Source organism: Eupeodes corollae, chromosome 1 (assembly GCF_945859685.1).
Source record: "Eupeodes corollae chromosome 1, idEupCoro1.1, whole genome shotgun sequence".
Taxonomy (NCBI): domain Eukaryota; kingdom Metazoa; phylum Arthropoda; class Insecta; order Diptera; family Syrphidae; genus Eupeodes; species Eupeodes corollae.
In genome coordinates this window covers 60,306,950-60,320,510 of record NC_079147.1, presented here as the reverse complement: position 1 = coordinate 60,320,510, position 13,561 = coordinate 60,306,950, and the positions used below count along the sequence as shown (strand labels likewise).

The following is a 13,561-nucleotide window of genomic DNA, read 5'->3' as shown; positions in this document are numbered from 1 at the left end:
AGGCGCCTGTTCTAAAAAAAATCCTACTTAAAACTGCACTTGAGCAGGCCTGCACACGATCTGTTAAATTGATTCGTTCATTAATGAAACTAAGCCGAAAGGCGATTAACGCTGGATTCCAAACACTAGTAAAAAAAAAACATCCTTAATGCGGATCTTTTCCGACATGGCCTGTGATGAGGTTGAATAGTTTTCCGCTTTGCAAATGGACTTTATCTTAATTTTTCTCATTCCCCCATTGCGGAGGAAGACGCAAAAAAATCCTTTAAAAACTCCAGCGGAAAAACAACAAACCAAAAAAAAAGAAACATTCAATTCCTCACTATACATATTTTAAACTTATGTTTTATTTCTCATCAGTCATACAAAAAATGCTTATTTGTTATTGAAAATTCATTTTCATCTTATTGAATCAGATTTCTAATATTTCATCTTTTTTCTATAAACTTTATACCACAAATAAATAATTTACCAACAAGATATAAACAAAATAATACAATAGAAATTTAAGAAAAAAGAAAAACAAATTCCCTCGAATTATTGTTCATGAAAATTCAAAAATAAAATGCATTAATAACTATTTTTGTTTTTTGTGTATTTTTTCTCTTTTTTTTATTCGTTTTTAAGAGTTTTTTTGTTCTTGTTTTTATTTTGTTGTTTATACAATTGTTTATATTTTTTTTTTCTTTTATTCACATCATAGCTCATATACAAAAATGTATATAAATATTAAATTCAATATAAGCAATTTCTTATCTTACTTATCGAGAACATGGGGATTTGGGGTATGGGGAAGTTTGGAGTCTTACGTTAAAGGGAAGAAACATAAAAATGATGTTTTAACATTCTCTCAGACACACCCCTTTATATTTTCTTCTTTCCTAAATAATAAATTACAAAATAAGTCTTTGTTTTTTTTTTTTTTTTGTTTGTTATATATGTAGGTATAAATGAAAACGTGTTTAAACTGAAGAAAACTAAACAAAACAAGTGGAACGTGCACACCGAACGAACTAACGAACACACACGGCGACGGCTACGGCACGCAATTAGGTGGAAATATCTAGCGTCAAATGAGTTTACAACTCATCGTGTTCGTTTGAGGAATCTTCTTCTACTTCTGGGACTCCTTCTTCTTTGTCATCGTCATCTTCATCCTCATCATCTTCCTTGGTCTCGGCAACGTTCTTCTTTGATTCTTCTTCGTCCTGCTTGCGTTGTTCCTCGTCTTGGCCTTCCTTCATTTTCTTTTCACCGGCTTGGGTGTCAAGGACCTTAGCAGCCAATTTGGAGGCGTACTCAATATCATCAGTGATAAGAACATTATCGAAGATTGTGCCAGACTTGACTTGCCACAAATCGTAACCGATTGTGCAGATTTCTTTGCGCAGGTAGAGGTTATCATCGGCGCTGTATTCTGGGTTGTCGATTTCTGGATGTTTCCATGATCCCTTGTAGTTGGGGTTCTCCAATTGCTTGGGTTGCCATTCGCCCTTGTATTCTGGATTGTCGACCATTGGTGGTTCCCATTCGCCGTCCATTTCATCGTCCCAATCTTCTGGTTTGGTAGCATCTGGGTCGGGAATGTGTTCTGGTTTTTCCCAATCTTCAGGTTTCACATCAGATGGATCAGCAATGGTTGGCTACAATAAAACAAATAATAATAAACATTTAGAAAAAGAAAATCTTTAAAATAGTTTTTCTTCAAAACTCACCTTATCATCCCAATCTTCAGGCTTCTTGGCTTCTGGGTCCTTGATCTTCTTTGGTGGCAAAAAGTCCCAATCATCTTCCAAAATACCTGATTCAACCTTGACATCATCGATGCGCACTTCATATGTATTATCTGGCATCACGATCAACGTGTAGAAATGAGTGTAGACATCATCCTTGCAACGGATATCCTTGTTGATCAAATGATTCTTGCCCTTGTAGCTGAAGATAACATGGACTTTCTTGGTTCCGGGTCCGCAAATATCAGGTCCGAACATAATTTCGTATGGTGATTCACCATGCATATCGGTTTGGTCGAGTGAGCAGTCAAACAACTTAACATAACCACCACCGCAGTCAATGTTCTGTTCGTGTTTCACAGAGAATTGAATAACCAATGGTTTGCCTTCGTTTGTGAAAGGATCGAACTTCTTTGACAGAGCATAGAATCGTGCATCTTGAGATGTTTGCAGACCTATAAGCAAGAAATAAAATAAATCATAAGTTTTATAAGTCAATGCACTTTAAATATGTATGTTAATTAAATTATCACAATTTGTTTAGTACATTATTTGACAAATAGAGCTCAGTTCTTTTAACAGTGTGCAAATTTATTCATGATTATCACACAAGTGCTCAAAAGTTAACACAAAAAAATATAATAAATTAAAACCTGCGCCTGCCATAATTAAAAATAAATATTTACAGTTCACACATTCTTTAGTTTTTAAGCCTGCCATAATTTTAAATAAATATTGACAAAAATAAATAAAAAAAAATAGAACAAATTTAATTACTATGACATATGTTTTATATTTATTGACTTGCTCGGTCTTAATTCCTGGTATTTGAATCACATAAGCTTTTTAGCTGCACGAGAAATACCAATGGTTGTTTTCTATGGTTTGACAGTTGATAGTTTTACAATGTGTTGACATTTCATTATCTCCGTTCTCAGTAAGGTTTGAAGTTTATTAATCGTTTAATGACAAAACAACGCTTCCACATTGTGGGAATTTATGGCTGAATCACAAACACGCTTCAGCGTCGGCTTCGTCTGCGTTACGGTGACCTTGTTTCGAGGTTGCTTTGAATGACATTTATATTATTTCATCCCTCCAAAAAGCAAATATTTTGTTTGTTGACATTTTTTTACAGCTGTTGAGCTGTCAGACAAAGCAAATATTCAGATAATTGAACTAGAGCTTCCGTTTAGAGTCACATTACGTTCTTTTCCTTACGATTGTCAAACGAAACGTGAAGTCGAAGCTCCATTGTGAGCATGCATTGAATTCCTATGGCTGAACTCGTAAACGTCAGGCGAAGCCGAAGCTGAAGCGTGTTTGTGTTTCAGCCATTACTCTGAAGAAAAGAGCACTTTGTCCATATTTCACAGTATTTATAGACAAAAATAATTTTTGATGGTTAAATGAGTTTTTTGGTGCAATTTTAGTGCTGGCAGCATCATCGGTCGTAATATCTTACAAAATAAGGAAGAAGCTGAAGTTATTGCAAAACATTTATGGCTGAAATACAAACGCGCTCCAGGTTCGGCTTCGCCTGACGTTTACGAGTTCAGCCATAACAATTCAATGAAGCTTCGACCTCACGTTTGATTTGACAATCGTAAGGAAATAACGTAATGTTACGTAATGTGAACATTTGCTTTGTCTGGCAGCTCCACAGCTGTAAAAAAGTCAACAAACAAAATACATTTTTTTTGGAGGGATTCCCATTGGTTATTATAGGCTGTGTAAGCTACTTCCCCGATTTAATTTAATTTTTTCGATTTCAAAACTCATATCTTCTTTTATTTTGAGAAAAAATAACAGCTGCCAATTACAGAAGTGCCATTTTAGAAATGTCATATTGGAAGTGTTGTTCAAAACAACCTCGAAGCAGGGACAACGTAACGCAAACGAAGCCGAAGCTAAAGCGTGTTTGTGTTTCAGCCATTATGAACTTAAGAGACAGTTATTGCTATCATTAGTCTTCGTCATTAAAACCGTCATTATAAAAATTTTGACAGGTCGTTTATTGGGATAACTAAAAGTTATGGTCATTGAAACAAATGTTCCTAATGAAATCGGCCGAACAATTTTTTCTGACAGAAATCTGTCATTGGAATTGTGTAAAATTGAAAATAAATTAGTAGAACGATTCGTTTCACTTTCTATTCAGGAATATAAATTTGCAATTTAACTTTAACAGATGACAGTTGAATTGTGCAATTATTTTTTGCTAAAAGTGTACATCGCTAGAAGTGTACAAAAGTATAACTAATCGTTCCACTGATTTGTGTTCCAATTTCACACAATTCCATGACAGATGTCAGTAAAAGTTTTTAGGTGGATTTCAATCAGAAATATTTTTTTTAATGACAGAAACTTTTAATGGTAGCTATAAACGATCTGTCAAGAAAATTCCAATGTATGTTTTCAATGATAACTGGCGCCTAAATCAAGTTCCTGTCAAAAGTATTATCTGATTGGCCAGCTGTCAAAAAATTTCATTCCAATTAAGGCAACTTTATTTGAAAGTTGACAGGAAAGTTAGTCAAGAAAAATCTCTCTCATAATGACAATTGATCATGTTTTTGACTGGACTTTGTTACTATGAATTATTTATTTTCTGCACAATACAAATCGTGATGGACTTGGAGCTTTTCTTAGGGGTATTTTGTAGACAATAATGTTCTTAGTAGTTTTTCTACGATGAAATGAATGTAGAAGTTAGTGAAGTAAAGTTCCAAGTTTGAAATTTATGACACTTGAAAAACTAACTAGTTGACTTGGTCAAACTATACTTTCAAAGAATGAAGTTGGCTGCAAATGATGTTCCTTATGTTGTCTCAACCTGACAACCTGGGTCCCTTTGTCAATGTCCAATCATTAGAATTTTTTGACAGGTTGGTTATAGTCATCTTCTGTCATTGGATAAAAATTTCCTCATCGGAATCAAACATTTGAGGTTAGAGTTTATCATTGAAAGAAAAACTGACAGGTGGGAATACAATAAAAATAGAATGCTTTCAGTGGAATGATTATATTCCGAAATATGAAATCAACAATCAGCTGTTCATTCTTTAAAAATTAACTAATTTTGAAAGTTCTGGATAAAATGATGCATTGAGAGCAGTAATGGCGTAACCCTCATTTTTTTAAAATTAAAATTTAATTTTCTTTCTATGTAGAAGTGGCGTAGCTCATATTTGTTCATAAACCTACATAAAATTGTTGAATCATTGTTTCTGCACGCAATTTTTCGTAGGACAGAAATGGCGTAGCCCGCTTACGCCACTTCTGCATTATGCATTTTTTTTTTAATTAATCAATTACAAACACAAACGTCATTTCTGCACCAAAATTGTACAGTAAGCTAAATCAAACATGAACTGCATCTTAGAAAAGCGGAGTCAGCTAAAAAATGGCATTAGAGATGATGCGGCAAAAGCAAAGGAATCTAATGACACTTTCGTAATTACATTTGATCTTATGAAAACCTGGCCAACTCCCAGTCATTTAAAGGGGTGTGTGCAATTAAAGGAGGCAACTTTGGACAAATTGTCTACGTATCCATGACATTATTAAAGAACAAAGCTAACATGTACATTTGGGATGAGTCGGTTGGATCAAGAGTTCCCCAAGAAATTGGCAGCTGCTTATCGCATTATATTAAAAAATTTGTGAGTACTTCAAATTAAATTATGTACACTGACCAGTGTGGTGGGCAAAATAGGAATATTAAGATGTCCGTTTTGTGTCAATATATTGTTTGGCATAGTAACTATCTTGTAAATAAAATTGATCACAAATTTCTATTGAGTGGCTACTTCTACTTATATTGTTATCAAGACTTTGGCCTTATCGAAATACAAAAGAAGAATTTTAAAGACATTTTTGGCCCTATGGACTGGTATAGGGTTATAGCAGGGTCAAAAAAGAAGGATCCATTTAAAATTATTGTTATGAATTGATTTGTGATTTTTTCGACGAAAAAATTGGAAAAAAATAAAATAAATGGAAAGATTGAAGTTAATAAAGGGTAAGTGGAATGGCATAAGATTGGCTACAATTTATGAAAGAAACCCCTTCAATATTTCTTACAAGTACAGTAATAACGAAGACGAGCTTTTTGAAACTGTGATATTAAAAACATCTGCATTAATCACAGAGATTGAATTTCTGTTTTCAAAAAGAAATGACGTATGTGAAGCGAAAAAGAAAGATTTACTCGACTTACTAAATTGTATTTTCCCGAGTTACCAGGACTTTTATAAGAACTTGACAACTGTTTCTAAAGACAAAGACGTTGGCTTAGTTGAATACGTAGATAAGAATGAAGAGTGATAGTTTCATAGTAGTCTTAACTTAAAACTTGTAACTATTTTGTACTTAGAAAGTCATAATAAATAAAATTTAATAACTTGTATTTTTAATAATGGTGTAACCAACTTACTTTTTTTTAATTATTTCTGAATCTAGAAAGCAGAAGTGGTGTAAGCCACATAAAATCCAGTAAATCACACATTCTGATCTCAATACATGAAATAATGTATTTTTTAGTATACATTATCCTCAATCATTTTGACACATAACATTACAAATGGGGTTACAAATGGGGCCCTACTTTGTAACTCGATTCTACTTTTGATTCTATTCTAAACTCATTTCCTATTCTACTTTCAAATCGTACTACATATGAAAGTAGAATCGGATGCCAAACAATTTTCTACTTTCGAACGAATATCGTGTTTGACAGTTTTAAAAACACAAGCAAAAATAAAACATCAAAAAAAAAGAATAATTATTATAAAAATTGACACCCTTGGAATTTAGTTTAATTTGCAAGGAAATGAAGAACGGTACTAGCAAATTGAACACAGAAGAATAAGAGATAATTCAAGAATAATGGAGCTGTGTGAGAAAAGGCTTGTACATATACGGTAGAATATTTGAACGCATTCTTAATGAAAAATCAGCCCTATTCTGCTATTGATTGGGGGAATTTTTCTTGAATTTTCACTAATCACTATTCTGCTATTCATTCGAAGTGAATCTGTGTATGTCGGTAACGTCGGTAATTATGCGCTGTATTCTTCTATTCAAGTGAACGCATTTCTTCTATAAAATTCAGGTCTACATAAGAATTTGAGCGGATTTTCCATTTGATGTCTGGTTTGTTAATTGTTGTTAGCAAAAAAACTAATTTATTGCTTAATTTAGAATATTTTCTTATAAATTAAAGATTATTAACATTTTTAGGGTAAGAACGACGCACAAAGAATAATTTGCAACAATTATTTCTGTAATGAATTAAAATAGAGATATTGCAAAACGACAACCCGAAGACCTCCGAGAATTTTGGAATAGCCTAAGAGACAGACTCAACCTCCTAGGATTACCAAGGAAAGACGTGATTGAGTTTTTTTTTTTTACTTTCTAACACTTCTCCGAAGCTATCTGTTTTAGGATTTTTTATTCTTCTGTTTACAATTAAAAATTACACATTAAACAAGTGGATTGATTAAACTTAATTTTTGTATGAATCAAAACAAATTATCCAACATTCTCAAGATTGTCACGTGAACAGCTGTTTACGTGAATGTCAAATTGGTTTAGGATAATGTAATTGACCCGATGGATAGGAGAATGCAAAGGTAGTGTGAAAGGAAATTGAACATACGATCCACGTGAATAGCAGAATAGGGCTGAATATATACATTCTTTTCTTTTAGTTTTGTTAAAAACTATCGTCTTTCTAATGACGGATATGTTCTTACTTAACACCATATCATCCGACATGACTACTCCTAAAAGACAAATTGCTGTTTTGATTATGATTAAGTTATCAGCAGCATTGAATTTTTCGGCCGCAGGAGGCTACCAAAATCAAATCGGTGGTGACAAGAACGCTGGACTTGCACAGCAAAGCGTGCCAAAAATACTTTCCTAAGCTTTGACTTCAATCGAAAGAGTCATTAGCCCGATGATGATGAGTTTTAAAATGAATGAGGAAAAAACTATTTTTGGCAAAAATCACGAATTCCCGGTGTAATTATTGGGGTGGTAAATGGAACCCATATTCAACATTTTACTTACACTTTGACAAAAAAAAAAAACTTCGCTCGCAAACACATTTGATAAAGAGTGACTATTTTCGATTTTGACTTATTTTGAATTATACTTTCGAGTTACGTAGTTCCTTGTTTATTCGAAAGATCATAAGAATATAGTTGGCACTACTAGAACTATTCGATTATCGTTGTTACGAAAGTGTTCAAATTTTTCGAATTCGAGCGATTTCATTGTAGAATCGAATTACATAGTAGAGCCCTGGGGCCCTACCATGTTACTCGATTCTACATTTGATTCTATTCGAAACTCATTTTCTATTCTACTTTCAAATCGTACTACGTATGAAAGTAGAATCGGATGCCGGTTATAGCAACTGGTTTTCAAAAAATTGTGTACTTTCGAACGAGTATCGAGTTGTTTGACAGTTCTAAAAACAAAACAAAAATAAAACATACAATTTTTGGACAAAAATAATTATTACAAAAATGAACAACGTTTGTTTATTTTGCAAGGACATGAAGAACGGTACGAGCAATTGAACGCAGAAGAATAAGAGATTATTCCAAAATAAAAGGGCGATTTTTAAACTATTATCTTTTTGTCAACACTTTTTTAAACAGCTGACGCACGTTTTGTGTTTTGTTTCACTATCAAACATCTTCAGTTTGGTCTATAATTTAACCATGAATCGTTTTACAAACTAACAACGCTTACAAATTATAGAATTTTATTATTGAAATGCGTGCTCTGTTAAGAAAGTTCATCGTGCCCTTCTTTCATTTTATGGTCTGTTTAATCTAATTTCGCACCAAATTTAAATTGTTGGACTGAAGAAAATATCGCAGTTGTATCAACCAGTGTTAATGATGACCATCAATTATCAATTCGTCGCTGTTCGCAGCAATTGGGCCTCTGTTCAACAACGTGGACAATTTTGCTGAAGGATGTGATGTCTTTCAAAATACAGCTGGTGCAAGAATTGAAGGCGAACGACCTACAATTTTTGGTGAATGGGCTCTTAGAAAGTTGGCCAAAGAACCACTTTTTTACTGAAAAATTGTGTTTGCGGAGAGGCTTATTTTTGGCTCAATGGGTACGTCAATAAGCAGAATTGTCGATTTTAGAATGAATATCAGACAGAAACATTGCAAGAGCTACCAATGCATCTAGAAAAAGACAGAGTTTGGTGCGGTTTATGGGCTGGTGGCATCATTGGACCGTACTTCTTCGAAGATGATGCGAATCGTAACGTAACTGTGAATAGTGTGCGCTACCGTAAGATAATATGCAATTTACTTGCCCAAAATTCAAGAGCTTGGCTTGCATGATATGTGGTTTTAACAAGACGGGTCACATGTTACACAGCACGCGCAACAATTTTGACTTATTGAAAGGCGAGTTCGGTGAACAAATTATTTCACGTTCGAGACCCGTAAATTGGCCGCCTAGATTCTGCGATTTGAATATTTATAGTGGGGTTTCAATTGACGCATTGGAAGAACACATTGAAGCGTTAATTCGTGAGATACTGGCCGAAATGTTGAAGAGTATGCCAAAATTGGACTAAGCGGATGGACCATTTAAGCAGTAGTCGAGGTCAATATTTGTATGAAATGATCTTCAAAAATTAATTATATGGACCGTTCTATCGATTCAAATAAAGATTTTATGCATTTTTCATGTGTTTTTTTTTTGAAAAACTTTTCTATAGCCTTTACAAAATTATCCTTTATATACGGTAAAATATTTGAAAGCATTCTTAATGAAAAATATATACTTTTGTTTTAGTTTAGGTCTAAAGACCGATTTATGTTATTATTTAAAACCATATCATCCGACATGAATACTCGCAGAAGACAAAATGCATTTCCAATTATCATTAAGTTATCTGCAGCATTGAATTTTTTGGCAACAGGGGTTACCAAAACCAAATCGGTGGTGACAAGAACACAGCAAACCTTGTCAATAGTACTTGGCGAAGATTTTACTTCAATCAAAAGAGTCATGTGCCCGCTGATGACGGATTTTGAAATGAACGCTATTTTTAGCAAAAATCATGAATTTCCGGTGTAATTGGGGCGGTAGATGGAACTCATATTCAACATTTTACTTCCACTTTGACAAAAAAAACTTCGCTCGCAAACACATTTGATGTAGTCATTATTTTCGATTTTGTCTTGTTTTGAGTTCTACTTTCGAGTAACGTAGTTCCTCGTTTATTCGAAAATTCATAAGAATATAGTTGGCACTACTAGAACTATTCGATTATCGTTGTTTCGAAAGTAGTCAAATTTTTCTAATTCGAGCGATTTCATTGTAGAATCGAATTACATAGAAGAGCCCTGGCCCCTAAGTTCTTCATCTCTCAAAAAAAAAACACCCGATAGTTGAAGTTTACTAGTTCTTTAAATATTAACATTTTATTCCAAGACATCTGTTGTAAAGGAAATAAAACGGCTTTATAGCCAGAGGTAGTTAAGTGCCAGTGGAACTCTAAAGCATTAGACTTATACTTAAACTTAAACACGTTCTATTGTTTTTGAAACGTTATCATTTTTTTGCAAGATTATCTCGAAGCTTAAAACTGGTAAAAAGCTTTTATTGCACTGACACAACAGAGATGCTTTCTTTCTTTCATTGATAATCGTGCTCGAGCTTAATGAGTTCAAAATAAAATGAACGAGCTAATAAAGTTAAAAGCTGAGAGCGACTAACATGCCTTTTTGGTGTGGTATGGTTTAAAAGACAAGGCGCGAAAAAAATAAGCAAATTAAAATGGATATCGACGTGTCGGTTGTTCTTCCAACGCAATTAAAAAATATTTATTATTTATTTATTAGCAACTTAAAGTATTTTTCTATTTTTGCAGTTTTTATGATCTTAAGTGTGTTTCATATCTTGCAGACTCGACAAACTTAAGCTCTGGTCAGAGTTGAAAAATAAAAAGAAAAAAAAACACTAAACAAAATCAAGTTTAGAATTTACATGACTACCAATGGTGACAAACGCCCAACATTTTAAAAGCGTTAACATGCAAGTTATTTACCTGCTTATTAAACAAATCGAATTAGATTTTGCATAATCATTGAAATTTTTAAAACATCTCTATAAAACGCAATAGAATTTTATGAATATTTTAAACATGATACAACACGCTTCTTATGGTATGATATAACCATATAACCAAATATGTTAACTCCTAGAAATTTCTCTTCTTCATAATAAAAGTCATTATAAAATTTCCTGATAAAACCAAAGAAACCTACTTTTTACGATGACACGTTATCAACATCTCGAAAACGCCGAAAAATTGTACCTATGTATGATTGTTGATAACACCAAAATGATAACAATTAAAAGATAATACAAACCTCATGTGTAGGTATCTACTCTTAATTATTTACTTAAACATTTTAAAACATAATAAAAATGGGTCAAATACTAGAAAAATCAAAAATAAGAAGATTGAATGCATTTAACTTAACCAACTAAGCGTAGAGAATTTACTGATAATGATATTAGAACGACGGACATTTGAACCACCGATTGATGACGAGTTCAATAAGTTGAGTAACATAACAAGATAAAAAGTAATTAAAGGTTGGTATCGTACACTTTGATTTGTTTTTAATTACCCCAGTCACAGGCATAACAATAATATTATAATTTACCTATATTTTAAATTAGATTCAAAATGTGTGTCGAGCCAAAAAAAAAGCAAGAGACTTTAAAAGAAATTTAAGTCAAGTTTAAATATATTTAACCGGTATAATTAGCATAGAACGACGACAGAATTGAATTAAGTGTTTCAAAATGCGACGAGACACTTTTGAAACCGGTTAACAGTTTTATGAGAATACAATTGATTCAGTTAGATAGAAAGTATTGAAAGTTGCTACGTAAGCATCATCATGTTATGAATGTGTCCATTAATATAATGAATTTCTTTGATTGACAGTTGCTTGTAAAACATTTTCATGAAGAGAGTAACGTGTAGGTGGGTGCTCTACAGACATTAGAATAACCATTCCGGTTGGTGGTGAATATGAAATAATAATAAGGAAATAGTTCTTATCATCGAATCTAATGATTTCTACAGAAAAACCGATATAGTGAGTAGAAGGCAAACACCATAAAGAAAGGAAAGTAATTAGGAAGTTAAGTTTTATATTGCGTTTGTTTTTTTTTTTAAGACAAAAGAAACAATGTTATTAGGATATTGTCCTTTTGGATACAAAGAAAATTTTATAGAAAAACAAGTCATTCCACCCACCGACAGTCAAAATATAACGAAAACACGAGTTCGTCGACTTTTGAAAATACACAAAACAAGTCAATCAAAAATAAAAGCCAAAAATATTCTCTATCTATGTACATATGTACCTACAGCACATAGTATGTAGGTATGTACATAACCCCATAAAAGTGCTATACAAAATTATGGTAAATTAATACTTCCTCTTACCGGGTCTCGAGCCAGAGGGAATCATAATAAATTGAAAATTGCGATTGACACCAGGAAAAATGTTCAATATTTTAAATGACTTTTAGGACTAGAGCCTTTTTTTAACGATTAAAAACTTCACACCCCAAAATAAGTACAGATATAGAAGAAGAAAATCTAAAACACTTAAGAAAGAACACAAAATTAATACACACCTTTATCGGCTTCCTCATCGTTGTAGAATTTTCCAGAACTTCTGACGAACTTTCCGAATTCCTTGCCCGGATGTTTACTGTAGACCCACGAGTCTTTCCATGAATCTGTAAAAGAAAATTCATTTAATTAACTCAAAATGTTCCTAATTTCTTAAAAGGTTACTGCATAGGTACTTATTTGAAAGAAAAAAATTACCCACGTCAGCAGAAGCACCAGCAGTTTCCTACTTTTGCCAAAGTGACGATAGGAAGTTGATTTTTAAAAGAAAAGAAAAACTTACCATCAATGAAATTTTCCTCGTAGTAAACTTCGGCACAGATTTGTTGGCAAATAGCAACCAAAACTAATAATAATGCACTGGCGCGCAACATTTTGTTTAAAAAAATTTATCAATTACTTTCCACAGCAAAGAATAACTTTTTTAAAAAATTTCCCTGGGAATTGAATTTTACTTAAAAACTCAAAATCAAACCCACTGAGGCACACACTGAGAGCTCTTCGCTTCGATTCAAGGGATAGACGACGAATAAATGCAAGAAAGATATTTCGGTCAAATAAAATGACAACGAACGAACGGACGAAGCGATGCGGTGTCGGTGTGGTAATTTTTGTTTTATTTTGGAATGAGATGACGATATGAATTTAGGTGGAAGACTAGTTTTGTGTACGGGAATTGTGTGAGTGTAAGGAAGATGGTTAGATAGAATTTGGGCTATGAAATGAATTTGTCGGGGAGATGGAATAGAGGAAGTTTGTAGCGGCTTTGCATGGGAATGAATGAAATGGAGATATGGCATTATGTGGAATTAGTCATGAAAAAATAGCAGACAGATGGAAGATTCGGATTGGATTGAAGTGGACCAATCAAAATCAACCAACACAAATTTGTTGTCAGATTTGACCGCTGATCAACAAGAGCTCTGTTGTTTTGCTATCCAAGTGACATCTTAATTTGAAATGCGGAACTAAATATAACAATGTGACCAGCGTACAAGAAAGAAATATTTCTGTTTCTTAGACTATTTTATAGGCGTTTTTTATTGGTAAATTTATACGCAGCGCAGCAAAATCTTACACGCTAAACAACAACAAAGAAATAGTGCGGATAAAT

The 13,561-nt window shown here is 33.1% G+C and overlaps 1 protein-coding gene across 1 annotated transcript; it reads right to left on the bottom strand.

Moving 5' to 3' along the window:
* Positions 1 to 315: 315 nt before the first annotated feature.
* Positions 316 to 12,988, bottom strand: LOC129954154 (calreticulin). The gene is made up of 4 exons (XM_056067872.1): positions 12,731 to 12,988; positions 12,450 to 12,554; positions 1,716 to 2,188; positions 316 to 1,643 (listed from the first exon to the last, which is right to left on the bottom strand). The coding sequence occupies exons 1-4, from the start codon at positions 12,819 to 12,821 to the stop codon at positions 1,080 to 1,082; spliced, it is 1,233 nt and encodes a 410-aa protein (XP_055923847.1). The 5' UTR covers positions 12,822 to 12,988; the 3' UTR covers positions 316 to 1,079.
* Between the last annotated feature and the right edge of the window lie 573 nt (positions 12,989 to 13,561).

Coding starts and splice junctions, on each gene's coding strand:
- LOC129954154 (XM_056067872.1), bottom strand. CDS start 12,821: ATGTTGCGCGCCAGTGCATTATTATTAGTTTTGGTTGCTATTTGCCAA. Junction 12,555..12,730: donor CGAGGAAAATTTCATTGATG/GTAAGTTTTTCT, acceptor TTTCTTTTACAG/ATTCATGGAAAGACTCGTGG. Junction 2,189..12,449: donor CGATGAGGAAGCCGATAAAG/GTGTGTATTAAT, acceptor TCTTGCTTATAG/GTCTGCAAACATCTCAAGAT.